Source organism: Panthera leo, chromosome E1 (assembly GCF_018350215.1).
Source record: "Panthera leo isolate Ple1 chromosome E1, P.leo_Ple1_pat1.1, whole genome shotgun sequence".
NCBI lineage: Eukaryota > Metazoa > Chordata > Mammalia > Carnivora > Felidae > Panthera > Panthera leo.
Genome location: NC_056692.1, coordinates 39555742 through 39575187, shown reverse-complemented (window position 1 = coordinate 39575187; position 19446 = coordinate 39555742). Strand labels below are relative to the sequence as shown.

At 41.6% G+C, this 19446-nt stretch overlaps 3 protein-coding genes across 4 annotated transcripts; all 3 read left to right on the top strand.

Annotated features, from left to right (window-relative positions):
• Positions 1-265: 265 nt before the first annotated feature.
• Positions 266-652, top strand: LOC122207097 (keratin-associated protein 2-3). Its single transcript, XM_042916864.1, has one exon. The coding sequence runs from the start codon at positions 266-268 to the stop codon at positions 650-652; it is 387 nt and encodes a 128-aa protein (XP_042772798.1).
• Positions 653-5109: 4457 nt separating this feature from the next.
• Positions 5110-5571, top strand: LOC122207095 (keratin-associated protein 2-3-like). Its single transcript, XM_042916861.1, has one exon. It carries the CDS (start codon positions 5182-5184, stop codon positions 5569-5571), a length of 390 nt encoding a protein of 129 aa, XP_042772795.1. The 5' UTR covers positions 5110-5181.
• Positions 5572-10389: 4818 nt separating this feature from the next.
• LOC122207074 (keratin-associated protein 1-3-like) lies at positions 10390-15186 on the top strand. 2 transcript variants are annotated; one of them, XM_042916827.1, is made up of 3 exons: positions 10390-10518; positions 10603-10688; positions 14560-15186. In XM_042916827.1, exons 1-3 carry the CDS (start codon positions 10390-10392, stop codon positions 15116-15118), a joined length of 774 nt encoding a protein of 257 aa, XP_042772761.1. In that variant the 3' UTR covers positions 15119-15186. The 2 variants fall into 2 exon arrangements, with proteins under 2 accessions (XP_042772761.1, XP_042772762.1); XM_042916828.1 differs by lacking the exons at positions 10390-10518; positions 10603-10688 and having other exon boundaries at positions 14510-14646; positions 14713-15186.
• Positions 15187-19446: the final 4260 nt, after the last annotated feature.

Here is a 19446-nt window from a genome sequence, read left to right as displayed (position 1 = left end):
ATTCATCAAGTATTCATTTCAAGGAAGAAAGCAGACAGGTGGAAAGGAAAGCATCCTTCCATGATGGGAACTGCTGCCTCAGCAACTGAATCCACCAATCTAGAGATCAATGGGCAGCCACAACTCCAGGAAACGACCTGTGTCATGGAGGTCATCAGGACCCGCTCAGGGTATATAAAGGCCCCAGAGCAGGAGGGAGGCATTCACACCTGACAACACCCGAATCCTCTCACCCCCCCGACCCAAACCAGCCCCAGACACCACCATGTCCGGCTCCTGCTGCGGCTCCACCTGCTCCTCCCTGGGCTGCGGGGGAGGCTGCTGCCAGCCCTGCTGCTGCCGCGACCCCTGCTGCTGCCGCCCCGTGAGCTGCCAGACCACCGTGTGCCGCCCCGTGACCTGCACCTGCCGCTGCACGCGCCCCATCTGCGAGCCCTGCCGCCGCCCCGTCTGCTGTGACCCCTGCTCCCTGCAGGAGGGCTGCTGCCGCCCCATCAGCTGCTGCCCCACGTCCTGCACGGCCGTGGTCTGCCGCCCCTGCTGCTGGGCCTCCACCTGCTGCCAGCCCATCTCTGTGCAGGCGCCCTGCTGCCGCCCCCCCTGCTGCCAGCCTGCCCCCTGCCGCACCACCTGCAGGACCTCCTGCTGCTGAACCACCCATTGAGAAGCATTCCCAGGTGTTCAGAAACATGTGAACACTCTTTCCCACCCCAAGGGATCAGATGAGATACGTCCCTTGCAAACTACCTGCTCTTCAACAACTAACAACAGTAGCTGTCTATCCTTTTTCCCACATAATTACCCAGTTAATCCTGGCCCTCTTTGACAATCTTTAGAAACATCCCAGCTTTCCTCATTTGAATTCCTGGCCTGAAAGAAAATGAGTGAACAAAGATCAAAGTTCTTCTTGAATGAAGCTCTATTCCACTGACTCATCATCACATCTCTACTATTTCAAGATGGGATAATTTTCCAGGATATCATTACATTTGTGCTAGGGTTTCACATGGTAAAATAATAAAAATTTTATCTCTGGGAAGCAAACGTGTTTCTCTTTATTGTTTATTAATCTTCCAAAGCTTTTTTTAGCTTAAGGTATGGTATGCAGAATCAGAAGACCCAAAGGAAGAAGGATTTTTTCAAGGGCCTTTTTTTTTTTTTTTTTTTTTTTTTAGCTTTAGGAACAATTCAGGTGCAAGGTCTATAATTTTAATAGTAGTTCAAATAATACAGAATATCTCATGGGAGGCACCTTCATATCTGAAGTCACAGGTTTTGTGGTGATGCTGAGGAAATAAGACTACAGCGGTTTCTCTGATCATGAACTTGACCCATGAATCATCCCCATACATGTGATAAGGGGGAGGAAGCCTAAGTCAGAGCTATGTTTATACCCTGATTTAGGAAACTGTACCATGATTAATACTAGTTGGTACCTGGGAATGCTGAACCACTGAAGGCCTAGGCTGGAAGAACCACTCTCCCATCTTTCCCAAGGCTCCCCTCCAGCACCACTATGGTCAATTCTTTTTTTAAACGTTTACTTATTTATTTCAAGAAAGAGCTTGATGTGGGGCCTGATCTCACAAACCATGAGATCATGACCTGAGCCAAAATCAAGAGTCAGACACTTAACTGACTGAGCCACCCAGGTACCCCTGGCCAATTCTGATTATAATAAGGTCACTGCTGCTGGGAAGAGAAGGAGATATGTAGCTTAGCTGGAACAATTCTAAATTAGAACTCCAAATCACTTTACCATTAAAACAATGCCAATGTAGGGGCGCCTGGGTGGCTCAGTCGGTTAAGCGTCCGACTTCAGCTCAGGTCACGATCTCGCGGTCCGCGAGTTCGAGCCCCGCGTCGGGCTCTGGGCTGATGGCTCAGAGCCTGGAGCCTGCTTCCGATTCTGTGCCTCCCTCTCTCTCTGCCCCTGCCCCTGCCCCGTTCATGCTCTGTCTCTCTCTGTCTCAAAAATAAATAAACGTTAAAAAAAAAAAAAAAAATTAAAAAAAAAAAAAAAAAAAAAAACAAACAATGCCAATGTAGTTGAAAGATTAAACATTAATCCACACTGGATATGCTTTTGTTGTTGTTAAACACTTAGGCTGGTCGGTAAACCAACCACTAGTGTTTTTCTGAGAAATATACATTGAGTTCCCAGCATATAATCTAAAAGGGTTTTTGGAATGTGTTGCTTGTCTGCTTGGGCATATTTACCTGCCCAGAGAGAGGAGGCAAGCCAGGTAAGCTTTGTGAAGGCCTGGAACTTGACTGACTTTGTCCACCACTGGATTCCCACTGACCTGCCCCATATTTGGCATGCAGGATTTTAATCAAAATTTGCTGAATGACTGAATAAGTTCTACAGGGTTAGAGGAGAGAAAAACATCTTCATCCCTCATTGATTCTCTCCTCATGCTGGACTCGTGCATTCTTACAATAAAATAAATAAGCTTTCTCATGAAGGAAAGTACTTTTCTTGAAATACAGTAAAAATTTCTCAACAAGAGTCCCATTGTGTTCAAAACATCTGCATACACAATGGTTTTCACTTTAGTAAGGGTTTGATGGTTTACTGGTAGATGGGCTCACAAATCCAATTTATTTCTACATGTTCTTGAACACCATTTTTAAAAGTCTCTAACTACATTGTTTTCCTCCTCTCAGAATTTTCCTGGTTAGCCTTCTAGAAAATTCCTATTCTTATAATATATTCTCAGATGTGGAATGCTTTGTGTACTCCCAAGCTCCTCATTATTATGAGATTGTGTTTGTTTCCCCAGTAACTCCATGCCATGGTTAGCCACAGTGGCTGGTGAAGATCTGGGTAAGCCAGCAAGGGACTATGCAAGTAGAATGATCAAGAAGGAGGCTTGCACTACAGTCTTCAATCACAGATCTAGAACAGACTTAGTTGTAAAGCAAAAGGTCAGAACCAAGGAAATCCAAAGGCAGAGTCTATAAAATGGCCGTGTGACATGATTTTCCTACAGTCCTGAGAGTCACAACAACTGAGAATCACAACTGGCTCTGTAAGCAGGAATATGCTCAAGTGTAGTACATGGGGAAACAATGGAGCAAGACACTGGGATAAGACAACGTGGGCCTGGAGGTCACTTTGGCTGGGATCACTACCTGGGGGCTCTGTTATGCTGGCCGACCACAACCTTCATCCAGATGGTAGGGTAGGGACCAAGGGCAGGCTGCCCCCAAATGGGCCACTTTGGTGTAAACATTATTTTGAGTTAAATCCAATCAAAACCCAACAGATTCAAGAAACATTCTTTACCTCTCCCTCAACTACCTGTCTCTACCAAGAAGAAAGCTATTAACAAAGATTCCTCTTTATCTAAAAAACTTATCTGCATAATAGGGCAACCTTTGCTTTCTAAACATCTCCTCCCACCTTCCTGCTAATGGTCTTTCTCCCCTTTGTATCCTCAGACCCTCACCCCTCTCCTTAGCTCATATAAGTATCATGTTGCCTCACTATCTTTGAAATTTCCATAGCTATATGGATTCCCCATAAGTATTCTACTGAATTTTATTTTCTCCTGTTAATCTGTCTCCTGTCATTTTTTTTTCTTAGTCCAGGTAGAAGGACCTTAAAGGGTAGAGTAAATTCTTCTTTCTCAACAGTGGCTTTGTTCATAGTGCTCCATAACCACTCAATTATGTCCAACTTTGATGTTATCTCCTTATGGTATGTTTTGGAATTTTTAGAAGGCTCTTTGGGAGATAATTCTTTGAATTCCTGAGGATATTGGGAAGACACAGAGTCTTTTCAGATAACTCTAAAAATCAGCCATTTCACAAATACCATTTATTTTAAAAATAAATTCACTGTTAAAATTCCTAAATAAAACAGACATTCCTTAATGACAGGGAATATGGTAACCACAGTTCCATTCTTCAGCTCCTTGGGCTTACTAATAATGTTCCCACAGGTTGTTTTTGCAGTCAGTATTGGCTCCAACAGTAGTAGGTGTATGACCTTAGGCAAGTCACTTCTCTGATCCGTTATGTGTAAAATGAGGAATTCAACAATACCTATCTCATAGGATTATTGTGAAGAGTAAGTTAGTACATTTATTTCTTTTAGCAAAGTACTTAGATACTAGAACTCAATGATAGTGGTCATCATGAAGATTAAAAATGAAATTCATCATGGTTTAGAAAGCTTAACTCACAGTAACAGAGAGCAGAACAGTAGTTACCAGAGGCTGGTTTTATATTCTACATTTTGTACATAAGGAACCAGGTAAGTGACTTGCCTAAAGTCATATGCCTAATACTGTTGGAGCCAATACTAATGGGGTATGTGAGGGCAGAAGGAGATAATTAAGAAAAAAAAAAAAGAAAAGAAATTACAGTGGTGGTTGCCAGGGACTGAAAAGAAGGGTTCATGGGGAGTTGTGGTTTAATGGGCACAGAATTCAGTTTTGCAAGATGAAAAGAGTTCTAGAGATAGATGGTGCTGATGGTTCACAACAATATGAATGGACTTAATACCCTGACTGTACACTTAAAAATGATAAGATAGTAAATTTTACATTATATGTATTTTACCAAAATTTTAAAAATTGGAATAACAACCCACTGATAAGATGATAAGATGCATTCCTGTAGCTACAAAAAGTACACAGCAAAACTCTTCTTTTATTCACAGACCATGCCTTTGCAAATAGTCTCACACTACTTTTCTGAACTTGTTTTGTCCAGGAAGCTTAGTGGTAGAAATGGACACTCACAACTTGGGGAATTCACTTCCACTATCAGTAAGTGAACCTAAGGGCATGACAGCTATTCTGTGCTATCGAAACATCAATTGGCAAAACATCACTGAATTCTGAAGATAATTGGAAACTCTGAAGTTAGGGTCATTAAGTTCATATTTGAACCATAAATAGCAAAATATAATGGGTTTCCCTCAAATAAGGAAAGCAAATGGTCTTTCTTGAGTCCCTGAGCACCTAAAAAAAAATGTCTAGGGAGCTTACTAACTTACCAGTGCCATTTCAGAAAGAATAAACACAAATAAGGCAATCACCTGTGTCGTGGAGGTCATCAGGACCCGCTCAGGGTATATAAAGGCCCCAGAGCAGGAGGGAGGCATTCACACCTGACAACACCCGAATCCTCTCACCCCTCCGACCCAAACCAGCCCCAGACACCACCATGTCCGGCTCCTGCTGCGGCTCCACCTGCTCCTCCCTGGGCTGCGGGGGAGGCTGCTGCCAGCCCTGCTGCTGCCGCGACCCCTGCTGCTGCCGCCCCGTGAGCTGCCAGACCACCGTGTGCCGCCCCGTGACCTGCACCTGCCGCTGCACGCGCCCCATCTGCGAGCCCTGCCGCCGCCCCGTCTGCTGTGACCCCTGCTCCCTGCAGGAGGGCTGCTGCCGCCCCATCAGCTGCTGCCCCACGTCCTGCACGGCCGTGGTCTGCCGCCCCTGCTGCTGGGCCTCCACCTGCTGCCAGCCCATCTCTGTGCAGGCGCCCTGCTGCCGCCCCCCCTGCTGCCAGCCTGCCCCCTGCCGCACCACCTGCAGGACCTCTTGCTGCTACTAAGTGCATCATCACTAAGGGTCCCCAGTAGATGGTGTGGGGTCCATTCTGCTCTTAACTTCAAGACAGAACAACATGCCTTTTCCTGAGAAGCCCATTTCTCATCTCTTCAGTCTGGCTCAGAGTAGGCCTTGGAGCCCCCTTTTCAGACTGACTACCGAGGAAGAGTACCTTGCCCTCTCAGGACCCCAGTCTAACTCCTCAATTATGTCTTCTGTTTTCTAATAAACTTAGTATTTCCAGCATAGAAATCATGGTCTTTGTGATACTTCCTCCCAGTAGGTTCTCTCTGTTTTGTCCAGAGATATTCAAAGCAAGATGCAGAATGATCCTCTCAAATTGTTCTCTGAAATAACCTAACTCTGGGTAGTTTCCTTATTATCCTTGTAAGTGGCATTTATAAGGCATAGTTGCCAAGTGAGAAAAGTGGACATGGCTGTATCTTCATCACATGTGCTCACAATTCCAGACATGCCAAACATCTGAGAGATGTCCTTTAACAACACCCAGTGAGGAGGCTGCATCTGAGCTGACACACACATCCCTGGTCCAAGGGTTCATTCACTGACCTGACACCTGTTCTAAGCACAATTTAGGAAACTCAGTATGTTAGACGTGGAAATAACCTTAGGCAACATCTGGCCAAACCCATGTTTTTAAAGCTGAAGAGCAATGAGTAATGGACGATTAAATTAAGTTTCTTCCTAATATAGTTATAATCGCTGATGTTTAGAAAAGACCTAGGAGAATGCGAACCCCCTGACATTAAGCCCTTAAGTCAAACACTTCATCTTAATATGGTAGGAGACATGTTCTTCTGCCCAGAAGAACTCAGGTCTTCTCTGGCCAAGAGTAACTGCAGCTTCAGATAATGTGCTCCTTTCTATGCATTAAACATCTGGCAGTTATTTTGAATGTTATTTGCGGTGTCAACTCTTGTGGGTATTTAATCCACACTGGCTCTCAAGAGCTGATTACCTTTGTACTCAGCAACTGGGCAGTAATGGCATTTTCCAAGAAAATTAATCAATCACTGCCAATCTTCACATGTTTGTTGAACATCTATGACTAAGACACTGAGTGGAGACCATCCTGAGGAAACATGAAAGAATAAAAGAATAAAATATGCTTCAAAGAGGTTATAATCCATTTAGGGAGATAAGGTATAAATAAGAAAAAAAAAGTCAAACAGTACATAATATAAGCAACATAAATATAGAAGAAATGCCATAAGTAGTTAAAAGTAGTTTAAGATTATAAACTTACTAGGAAACATGCTGTAATCGTCTTGTCCCATATTTAAGTTAAAATTAAGCAAGTTGTAAAATATTAAACTATTTTGTGAGAAAAAATGTATTCTGCATGTCTATGTGTGCTTATGCCTAAAAAGTATTTAAAACATTATGTGGGAGTGCCTGGATGGCTCAGTTGGTTAAGTGACTGACGCTTGATTTTGGCTCAGGTTATGATCTCATGGCTCATGAGATCAAGCCCCGTGTCAGACTCTGCGCTGATAACACAGACCCTGCTTGGGATTCTCTCTCTCTCTGCCCCTCCCCCATTCATGTGTGCTTTTGCTCGCGCGCTCTCTCTCTCTCTCAAAATAAATAAACATTAAAAAAAAGAAATGTTTAGAGAAATTAGTCTTGTTAACTAAGTTGAGGTTTTATGTATCTCTCAAAGAGGCCCCCTTTGCACAAAATGTTATCATCATGAATACCCCAACAACATGAAAAGTTGACTGAGACAGTATGCCTTGAAAAGAGCTAAGCATAAGCAACGAAAGTAAAAATCAGCAAGTGGGACTACATTGAACTAACAAGCTTCTGCAGAGCAAAAGAAACAATGAACAAAATGAAAAGGCAAATGGGAGAAAGCATTTGCAAACCAAGTATATATCCAATAAGGGGTTAATATCCAGAATATGCAAGGAACTCCTATAACCCAATAATAAAAACAAAAACAGAAAGCAAAACAAACAAACAAAAACCAATTTGATTGAAAAATAGGCAGAAGACCTGAACAGACATTTTCCCAGAGAAAACATACAGATGGCCAACAGAGTGCTTGACATCAGTAATCATCAGGGAAATGCAAATCAAAACCACAATGAGGTATCACCTCAACCTGTTAGAATGGCTAATATCAAAAAGATAAGAGAGAACAAATACTGGTGAGGGAGAAAAGCGAACCCTGGTGCACTGTTGGTGAGAATATAGTTTGGCACAGCTACAGTGGAAAAGGGTACAGAGATTCCTCAAAGAATTAGAAATAGAACTGCCATATGACCCAGCAATCCCACTTCAGGGTATACATCCGAAGGACATAAATTCATGATCTCAAAGAGATATCTGCACTCCCATGTTCACTAAAGCATTAGTTCACAATAACCAGGGTATTAAAACAACCTAAATGTCCAATGACACATGAATGGATAAAAAAAAATGTGATTATATGTGTATACACACAGAGCATACATATATATGAATGATATAGATGATGCATGTGTGTATTCCAAGAGAAGTCTTGCAATAGTTGTGTTTTGCATATATTTATATAAATATATATGTAAATATATAAATATATAAGTATATAAATATATATGTAAATATATAAATATATATGTAGATATATATAAATATATATGTAAATATGTATATAAGTATATATAAATATATATAAATATATATATAAATATATATATAGTGAAGTATTACTCAACCATAAAAAAAGAATAAAACCTTGCCAATTCCAACAACACGGATGGACCTTGAGGAACTATACTGAGTGCAGTAAATCATAAAAACACAAATACTGCATGATGTCACTTATATTTGGAGTCAAAAATATTGAACTCATACAGAGTAGAAAAGTGGTTGTCAGGGGCTGAGAGGTAGGAGAAATGGGAAGATTTTGGTCAAAGGATATAAATCGTCCGTTATAAGATGAATAATTTCCAGGGATCTAATGTACAGCACGGAGACTACAGTTAATAATATATTGTATATTTGAAAGCTGCTAGGAGATGGGGCGCCTGGGTGGCTCAGTCGGTTAAGCGTCCGACTTCGGCTCAGGTCATGATCTCACGGTCTGTGAGTTCAAGCCCTGCGTTGGGCTCTGTGCTGGCAGCTCGGAGCTCGGAGCCTGGAGCCTGCTTCGGATTCTGTGTCTCCTGCTCTCTCTGACCCTCCCCCGTTCATTCTCTGTCTCTCTCTGTCTCAAAAAAAATAAACATTTAAAAAAAAATTTTTTTTTAATAAAAAAAAAAAAAGAAAAGCTGCTACGAGAGTAGGGCTCTAATGTTCTCACCATGAAAACAATAATAAGATGATAATTATGCAAGGTGGGAGAAGGATGTGTAGTCTTAACAGCAGCAAGCACTGTGCAATATATACATGCATCACGTCATCACAATGCACACTTGAAGCTTACGCTATGTTGTACGTCACTTTTATCTCAATGAAGCTGGGAAAAAGAACAATAAAAGGGCAGAATACACAAGTTTTTATCTAGGCTCTGGTTACTACTTTGAAAAAAATCATGTGTCCATGGACCAGAGAAAGAACGTGAAACATGAGAGAGTCGCATGTCCTCATGATGAGACTGTGCTTCATTTCTCCCTCCTCTGTTTCCCCGATTATGACTATATGTTCAGTCGGTTTACATTCCTTTTAAGGTTTTGAAATTATGTTCAAAATTCCACTTGGGGAGCTTTAGCTCCTGGGGCCTGAGGCACATTCTTCTGAACGATGGGAATGATCCTAAGTGACCCAAAACCCTATCTGGTGCATAGCAACAGGAGAAAAGCTGTAAAATAATGAGACTGTTCCCCCCATGCAATTCCCCAAACGCTTCTGGTAACCCTTCCCTAAGAAGCATGTCCCTCACATTTCCAGCAGTGCTGCCACCGAACAGCTGGGCAGCCTCCCACATACCTCCTCTGATCAATGTGTTGTGTATGTCTGCAATGCTGGTTGAAAACTTCCATCTTGTCACTTCTTAGTCACAGTACCCATGTCAAGGTATGTTAAGAAAAAACTTCCCATTATATGATTCCTTAGCTTACACACAAGAAAGGCAAATATAGAAAATGTCATGTGTCAGAGATGAAAAATCAATATGCTATGAGCAGAAGGCCCATAGCTGCTCAAAGCTGAGCTGAAGAAAAAAATGGAAGGCAGCCTTGGGTGTTTTATTCCAATACTTACTTGGTTTACAAAAATAACCTTTTATCTTTCCCATACAAATATCAGAGCTACAGTCTTATTCAAAGTACATGCATTCCATTGTATCAAGTGATATGTAAATAAAGTCCCAAGGAGTCCACATGTGAAGACATGTCTAACACCCGTCTGATTAACATGTAGGTTTCTCAGGGCATCTCCTAGGGGTCAAGGACAGGATCCACTCAGTGCTCTAGAAACCGCTGTATGTTTAATTTCTTTCATTTCTTTTAAAACTTGCGGTTCCTTTAGGACCATTTTGCCCAGGATTCATCAGGTGCTATCTACCCAAAATAAGCATCAAGAGTTGCTATCACCTCAAATGACTGAGTGCTTAGATTTTGATGATGAACAGCATGAATATATCCATATTTAGGAATGCAACAGAGTTCTTTAATGAGATCATGAGTATGTCACAAGCAATGCAATCATTAGTCAAAACAAAACTGTACTCAATTGGCCAAAAGATAAATGGGGGTGGGGGTCATCAGGACCCGGCCAGGGTATATAAAGGCCCCAGAGCAGGAGGGAGGCATTCACACCTGACAACACCCGAATCCTCTCACCCCCCCGACCCAAACCAGCCCCAGACACCACCATGTCCGGCTCCTGCTGCGGCTCCACCTGCTCCTCCCTGGGCTGCGGGGGAGGCTGCTGCCAGCCCTGCTGCTGCCGCGACCCCTGCTGCTGCCGCCCCGTGAGCTGCCAGACCACCGTGTGCCGCCCCGTGACCTGCACCTGCCGCTGCACGCGCCCCATCTGCGAGCCCTGCCGCCGCCCCGTCTGCTGTGACCCCTGCTCCCTGCAGGAGGGCTGCTGCCGCCCCATCAGCTGCTGCCCCACGTCCTGCACGGCCGTGGTCTGCCGCCCCTGCTGCTGGGCCTCCACCTGCTGCCAGCCCATCTCTGTGCAGGCGCCCTGCTGCCGCCCCCCCTGCTGCCAGCCTGCCCCCTGCCGCACCACCTGCAGGACCTCCTGCTGCTACTAAGTGCACGGTCTAGAACAAGCAATCAACCTTCTGAGTCATACTCCTTTCTCTACCTAAGAAACCTCCTGCCCTAAACCATCAAGACCCCAAGTCAACCAGGGTTTGAATGGAGATCCAGGCTTACCTATTAAGACTTGGGGTGTTCTCAAGTCTTTGTAACAGTATCAACTCCCTTCTTCCCACCTTAGATCTTAGGTCTTGTGGCATGTTTGTTTTCTAATAAACTTCTCTTCTTTGGCCTAGCAAACCCATATTTGGTTTTTCTTATTTATTCTAACGTTTTTCACTAATTTTAAATATAACGAAATGTACTGACTGCCTACCATCTGCAAGTCACAGACTGTATGGTATACAATAGAAATTAAAGTGAGTTAAAAATATTCCCTCTTCAAGAAACTTCTAGGGAGATAAATGAAATTCACGATAATGCACCTAAAAATTAGAAAATGAAAAAAGAAGTACAACATACTTCGGTGTGTCAAAATATCACTACTGACTGGGGAGAACAAGAAAGACCGAAAAGGAAGCTAGCATTTTACAGAAGTTAAGATTTCAGCATGCAGATCTAAAGGAAGATGTCATTTTCACTGGTAACAGTATGCACTAAGGTATAGAAAGAGGGCTTGTTCAGAGGATACTTTGGCTGGGAACACAGGATACATGTAGAATAACAGGGGAAGATAAATTTGGGGAGTGTGTGTGCTTTGAATAGTAACCAAAGTAGTATGCCCTTAATGCAGTAAATACTAAGGAGTTGTTGAAACCCTTGGGGCAACTGAATGACATGACAGGCATTGGGCATCAGGATGATTCCTATGGTAGTTGTTTATCAAAAAGGAAGGCCAAAGGCTAGACAATATAATGGCTATAAGAAACAAGTCAAGAGGCCACTGAACTGGTCCAAGTGATAGTACGAGCTGAACTAGGATGATAGCCACGGAATAAAGAAGACATAAAGAGTATGTCAGACATAGAAACCCAGAAGGCATATTACCTAATATGAATGTGGGAAACAAAAAACAATTAAGAATCAAATGTGTTATTGCAGCTCTAGGGAAAACTCCTCTGATCAGAAGACACTTAAAAGAATCTTAACATATTTATACTTATTTACTGTGTGTTTAAAGTTACTACTCCAGAGCATTTCTGCCTGTAGCTACTATTTCTATTCTTGGACTATTATAAAACATTTTTTGAAAAAGGAAACAAAGAGGGTTTTTTTTAAATGTTTATTTACTTATTTTGAGAGAGAGAGAGCACAGGCAAGGGGCAGAGATAGAAAGAGGGACAGAGAGAATCCCAAGTAGGATCCATGCTGTCAGCACAGAGCCCAATGTGGGGCTCAATTCCACAACCCTGAGAACATGACCCAACCTGAAATCGAGAGTCAAAAACTTAACCAATTGAGCCATCCAGGCACCCTGAGACAAAGAGTTTTAAGAATTAACTGCTCCTGGAAAATAGCATTGTATAAAATAAAGTAAAACAGCTATAACTGATGTAGGAAGGAGAGACAGGAGTTTTATACCCTGCTCTGCTGGCTGTGTACTGTCTGACTAAAGCAAGTCATTAAAATTTCCAAAAGGCAGCCACTCCTAGACTCAGTAGTATTCTAACATCAGCAAATGCTGAAAGGAAATAAAAACCAGTCTGGGGGCACCTGGGTGGCTCAGTTGGTTAAGCGTCCCACTCTCGATTTCAGCTCAGGTCATGATCTCACAGTTCATGAGATCAAGCCCCTCATTGGGCTCTGCACTCACAATGCAGAGCCTGCTGGGGATTCTCTTTCTCTTTCCCTCTGCCCCTCACCTGCTTGTGCTCATAGGCCTCTCCCTCTCTTTCTCTCTCAGAATAAACACTTTCAAAAAAGCAGTCTGTATTACAACATCAGTGTTCCAATTTAAAACTATGAGGATGGATGGTAATATATTTGACTCTTTTCCTTGATTCAGCCCCCCTATCAGTATTATAATGATTCATAAACTAGAGCAAGATATGAAGCAGACAGACTGAATCTGGCTTTCTGCACAACCCTTTAGTGCTCTGGGTAAAATATGATGACTTAATAAACATTTGCTATTTATAAAAACAATGATGTCAGTACCTATACAATTAAATGTTTGGACAGATGATTTACTAAGTTTTTGATCTCTGACATTTGAGGATTCCTTCAACCATTTTTCAACTTCATACCTACAGTCATGGTTATCACATGACATGAACATCTTTCTTGACACTGGCATGAATCACATTCTAAGGTAATTCTCTCGCTGTACAAACCAATACCTCCATCTCATAAAAAGCTAACTATGTGAGTGTTAGTTTTTATTCAAGATGTGATGTTTTTATTCAAGATTGGAAGGAAGGGACAAACCTACCACAAATAACAATAATAGGCTCTTTGGCCACCACTTTTTTTTTCATTCCCCCCATATAACCCTAAACAGCAAATGGAAAATGATATTCTTTATTTTGGCAACCACCAAAATTATTTCAAATTTGTTTTGCTGAAATTTATACCCAGTTCTCTGGCTGTGTACTGTGCAAATGGAGAAAGTCACTAACTTCTCCAAAATATAGCCATTCCTAGACTCAACAGTATTCTAACATCAACTCATGCTGAGGGGAAATTAAAAGTGGTCCATACCACACCATCAACCCATTTACACTTATACCTCAAGTGTAAAGTACACTTAATCTCTTTTCACTTATACCTATTGAATGATATTTGACCATCCATTTCCTACCCTGCCTTATAAACACTGTGATCCAGAAGAAGCATTTCTTAACTTCTACTTTTTCTCTTAGTGATTCCCCTTCATAAATTGGATTGTCATGCTCTTTGGTCTAACAGCCTTTCATAGGACACAGGGTGTAGTTACATGAAATGACATAAACTGAAAACAAATCCCACCTTTGAGAAATAAATACAGTCTAGATAATCCACAGACCAGTGATTTTTATCTTTCATAGAAAAATATAAATTACACTTAAAATTTTGTGGGATATTTTCCTAATGGCTGATTATCAATTTTAGCCCTTCTTTTAAATTCAGGCTAATAAAATATCCACAGTAAGATGCAATGGAACAGTTTTTGTTCTATGTATCCTCCTGAGTGGTGTTTTCTCAAGTATGAATGTGTGGAGTTCAGGAGAGATCACTGAAATTGGAGACCATTTTCTGGAAACTAAATGCGTTTCTATTAATGTGAAGTTTATCAGAGTTTCTATCTGCCTGATTATAGAGACTATAATCTTATTAATCATATATAATGGAAAATAGTCTTACATAAATAGCAGTCAATTGTTAACATTTTTTTCTGGAGACTTGAATTTTGGTAAATATGAGCCCCAAATTGTGTCATCTTATCAGTGAGAGTCACTTGGTCAGGTGATGTGACCATAAATGCAGAATGGAAGCTGAGACTTGAGGAAAAATTACAGCATTGCGTGGAAATGAAACAACAACATTTCTACCAAGGATGGACACGTTTAGTGAGTATTAGTTTAGCAATAAAGGAAAAACTAATTTGGGGATGTAGTTAAAATAACAGTATTTGAACAATCAAAGGGCTCTGGAAAAGCTTGTTTAAGGAGTAACAGGATAAAAATGCTGTCCATCACAAAACAGGAACTGGCCAAGGCCTATAAAAGGCCCAACGTGGAAGTGACCAGCAAAACACAAAAAACTTCTCTTAGCAACCCAACTCTCAGCCCCACTCCAGACACCATGGCCTGCTGCTCCACTAGCTTCTGTGGATTTCCCACCTGCTCCACCAGCGGGAACTGTGACTCCAGCTGCTGCCAGCCCAACTGCTGCCAGAACAGCTGCTGCCAGCCCAGCTGCTGCCAGACCAGCTGCTGCCAGCCCAGCTGCTGCCAGACCAGCTGCTGCCAGAACAGCTGCTGCCAGCCCAGCTGCTGCCAGAACAGCTGCTGCCAGCCCAGCTGCTGCCAGAACAGCTGCTGCCAGCCCAGCTGCTGCCAGCCCAGCTGCTGCCAGACCAGCTGCTGCCAGCCCAGCTGCTGCCAGAACAGCTGCTGCGGGACCGGCTGTGGCACTGGTGGCGGCCAGGAGGGTGGCTGCGGAGCCGTGAGCTGCCGCGTCAGGTGGTGCCGCCCTGACTGCCGCGTGGAGGACACCTGCCTGCCCCCCTGCTGTGTGGTGAGCTGCATACCCCCCACCTGCTGCCAGCTGCACCACGCCCAGGCCTCCTGCTGCCGCCCGTCCTACTGTGGACAGTCCTGCTGCCGCCCTGCCTGCTGCTGCTACTGCTGTCAGCCCAGCTGCTGCCAGCCCACCTGCTGTGAGCCCACCTCCTGCCAGTCAACCTGTTGAAAATCTCTTTCTAAAGGAATCCTAAGAAACTGGCACTTCAAAATGAGGCAATGTAGAGTCCCGATAAACTTCTGAGCTCCAATACCCATAACACAGCTTGCAAATGGCTACAAAATTTCCTAAGATGTAAATTAATTTATAATCGAAAACCAAAAATATTTCATAAACCTGGACATGAACAGAAGTCCTACAAGGTTAATAGGAATGTATAAAACTTTTACTATAAATACCACCTGAAATAGTTCAACAGCTCATTGGATTTGGGATTTAATAAAATTTTTATTCTTCAATGACAAAGTCATTGTTGGAGCTTTCTTTTCTTTGGAATTTGTTATTGATATTGGGGTATTTGGATTTTTCAAAATCTCAGTAACTGTGGTATGGCACTATGGTGTTTCTTTATTTTTCCCTTTTTTAAAGGTCTTTAAAAAATGGTTTTCCTTTGTTTTACCATTAAATGGTCCAATATTCTACAGCCAAAATCTATGGTAAAAGAAAATATCAGTATTAAGGAACTATTCTCCAAGGTCCTCACATGTGCAAATTGACAGGCTAGGTGTTCCAGAAGATCAATTTTACAAAAAGGAATTTTTATGTTATTTAGCTTCTTGAGATATTACCAAATTTATTCATTTCCTTCATATACAATTCTGTGTACAAGTCTTTCAACTCTCTGGGATATAAAAGGATAATACATAATTGGAAAGACAGGAAGCATAAGATTTCAAAGTACTAGCATAAGATATAAAGACATCTCAAGTTCTAATCTCCACTTTGTAACTAAGAACCCAAGCATTCTTATTTTTTTTAAGTTTATTTATTTATTTTGAGAGGGAGAGAGAGCGGGGGAGAGAGGAGAAAGAGAGAAAATCCCAAGCAGGCTCTATACTGTCAGTGCAGAACCCCATGTGGAGTTCAAACCCAGACACTATGAGAGCATGACATGAGCTGAAACCAAGAGTTGCAGGCTTAACCAACTGAGCCACTTAGGAGCCCCGGACCCATGGATTCTGGAGCAAGGCCCTTTCACCCGCCTGGGCACCAGGTTAGAAAAACTGGAAAACAAAAGAATTGACATTCATTGCTTACAGCATCCCTGCCAGGCACAGGATGGATTATTTCCTAAACAGGTGATGCACTGACAGTCTCTTCAGACGCCCAATGAGGAAAAATTATTCAATGGTCAAGTAATGTTGCATGCATTTGCACCATGTTGAAGGTTTATAAAACACATCAGAATATTAAAGAAAGCTCTATAACTATTACTCCCAAACTGATTTAGTTGGGGAATACTCCATTCATTACCAACTAGCATCCTGTAACACTAGTGTTCCTCAAAATATACTTTGGAAAATGATGAAAGGGAATTTCAACTGGTGCTTCTACAACATCTATACAATTCGTTCATGTACCGTGAACTAGAAAATAAATGTTCATCACAAGAATGGATTTAAACGAGCACGAGACTGGCATACACTGTGCCCATTCTTATTCTAATCTCCAGAGAAAGTTCTAGAATGAAGCAAGGATCAAATAAAAAAATACATAATAAGAACTTCCATTTTGATGGATAAAATCTTTGATTATAAAATCAAAGTGGTAAATCACTGGCTGGAGATAAAGGGGGAATGGGAAGTAATTACTAAAGATTATCAGGTGGTATTCTGGGTGATGAAAAAGGTTTTAAACTAGACAGAGGAATGGTAGCTGCATAACAAGGTGGATGCACTAAAGGCCACTCAACTGTACATTTTAAAATGGTTTAGTGTATGTTATGTGAATTTCACCTCGATTTAAAAAGTAAGTAAGTCAGGGGCACCTGGGTGGCTCAGTTGGCTCAGCATCCAACTTCGGCTCAGGTCATGATCTCATGGTTTGTGAGTTTGAGTCCCACGTTGGGCTCTCTGCTTCAGCATCCTCATGCCTGATTCAGATCCTCTGTCTCCCTCTCTCTCTGCCCCTCCCCTCCTCAAATATAAATAAACACTTAAAAAAAAGAAAAAGAAGTAAGTCAAAGGGATGGGGTCTTCACTAGCACAACCTTACCAGAATTAGAAAAAGGCATCACCTTTAGGTAGAAACAGTTTGAAGAATACACAGCTTACTGAGCCTACATCATCTTTATATGAAAAAGATTCTCCTTCTTCTGAGTGGACAGAGTCTCCCCCATCAGGGCACAACCCACACATTCATACACAATGTGTCTAAAACATGTTTAACACTCGATGTCCCTCAAATACCACTCTCTTGTCTTTCAATGGGTTAGGATGTACTTTTACTTAGAATGGCTTTATCTCAAAGCACCAAAAGAGCCAGGTTGGCATTCAGAAGAGAAAAAGATCTTATTACTTGATTTAGAGTAAAAAGTTGGGGATGTTCAACTGGTTCCTATATCAACCATGTCTTATCACTCAGGAATCTATGGCAGATGCAACTGAACTAGAGAACTAGTAAAATGGAGCTTAAGGAATTGAAAGAACCCCCAAACTTACAATAAGAAACCTAGTGGGGCACCTGGGTGGCTCAGTCGGTTAAGCGTCCGACTTCAGCTCAGGTCACAATCTCACGGTCCGTGAGTTCGAGCCCCACATCGGGCTCTGGGCTGATGGCTCAGAGCCTGGAGCCTGCTTCCGATTCTGTGTCTCCCTCTCTCTCTGCTCCTCCCCCATTCATGCTCTGTCTCTCTCTGTCTCAAAAAATAAATAAACGTCAAAAAAAAAATTTTTAAAAAGAAACCTAGAACCATGACACCCTAAAGAAAAATAACTCAATATATTAATATCTATAAACAGAAGGCAGACATTCAATAAGAGACAAACACATCCTTTCTTCTTATGATACTATTGGATCTGGACCCCATCGCTTAAATGAAGTAATGAAAACCAAAGAGAATAAGCCTTGTAATAAAATCATTTTAAATGTAAAGTTACTGGCATTCTTTTCTCCAAGAAGACAATAGATAGTGATTTCCAGCATTTAAACGGTCATAAAATCTACACAGGGAAATATCACAAATTGATTATAACTTGTTACTCTATTTGTATGAAAACCAATCAAGAAGAAATGGAGTAAATAATTTTATTTTCTTGATTTATTTAGGAGAGATAAGGGAATGTTCAGATTAGTCTGCGGCAAAAGAGGAAAATTCTCAAATTTTAAGTGTCATACTTTATGTCATGGTTAATTTTATGTATCAACTTGACTGGGCTAAGGGATCCCCAAACAGCTAGTAAAACATTATTCCTGGGTGTGTCTGTGAGGGTGTTCATGGAAGGAATTAGCATATGAGTCTGTAGAATGAGTAAATTAGATTGCCTTCACCAATGTGGATGGACATCATCGAAATCATTGAGACCCCAAATAGAACAGAAAGGGAGAGGAAGGGCGAATTGTTCTATGGCTTAAGTTGGGACAGCCATCTTCTCCTGCCCTCATACTTCAGTGCTCCTGGTGAGGGCCTCCACATTTGTGTGAGCCAATCCCTCACAATAAATCTCTTTCTATGGATATATATATATATATATATATATATATATATATATATATCCTACTGGTTCTGTTTCTCTGGAGAACTCTGCCTAAAAACACTTATTATTAGCAATTCTCTGAGGGCAGCTAAAGACCAGAAAAATGAAAATTGAGTTAAATTTTGCACCAAGGGAGATGGTGAAAACAGTGCCACAGCAGAAAAGCATAGAAATGGAGACCCAACAGATAACACTACCTATCCCTGGTGCCCTAGTCAGTAGGTATTTCAACACCTCAAATATCTGAATTTTTTGCAAGGGGAGATAAATGCTTTTAGTATCAAAGATACTGAATTTAGATATGAATTAAATAGCTCCTGAGATTATAATAGGGACAAATCTACATACTCCAAACATCCACAGTGGGAAAATTAGCTAATCGAAGAATCCATGATGTAGACTTGCTTAAGGAGAGGAAGCAAAAAAATCACATACCTTTGAATTCAAATTTGATGTGGGATTTGTAAATGCCTTCATTCTGATTTGGGAAGAATTATGGTCTAAACTCAAAACTGTCATTCCTGAAGAAGCAGAAACTAACACCTGGTATTCTGGTTCAAACTATGTAAGTGGCATTTTAACATCCATTTGCCTGTAACAGAGTCCATACTCAATGAAGGCCAGGTCACCTTTCATTGTACCTGTACAAAACCTTCATCTTCAACCTCATCTGCTGCCTCATTCAAACTATTTTATAGTTTGCTAATATCTACAGTAAACTGCATGCTGATCTAATGTACTATGGTATGTCACATGTTCCAGTGTTAATATACTGAGTGTGATTTTTATGCAGTTAAGGAC

What these genes read in the sequence shown, in the direction of transcription:
- LOC122207097 (XM_042916864.1), top strand. Translation starts at nt 266, where the DNA reads ATGTCCGGCTCCTGCTGCGGCTCCACCTGCTCCTCCCTGGGCTGCGGG.
- LOC122207095 (XM_042916861.1), top strand. Translation starts at nt 5,182, where the DNA reads ATGTCCGGCTCCTGCTGCGGCTCCACCTGCTCCTCCCTGGGCTGCGGG.
- LOC122207074 (XM_042916827.1), top strand. Translation starts at nt 10,390, where the DNA reads ATGTCCGGCTCCTGCTGCGGCTCCACCTGCTCCTCCCTGGGCTGCGGG. An exon ending in AGACCACCGTGTGCCGCCCC is followed by an intron (nt 10,519 to 10,602) that starts GTGACCTGCACC and finishes TCCCTGCAGGAG; the next exon opens with GGCTGCTGCCGCCCCATCAG. An exon ending in TGGGCCTCCACCTGCTGCCA is followed by an intron (nt 10,689 to 14,559) that starts GCCCATCTCTGT and finishes CTGCTCCACCAG; the next exon opens with CGGGAACTGTGACTCCAGCT.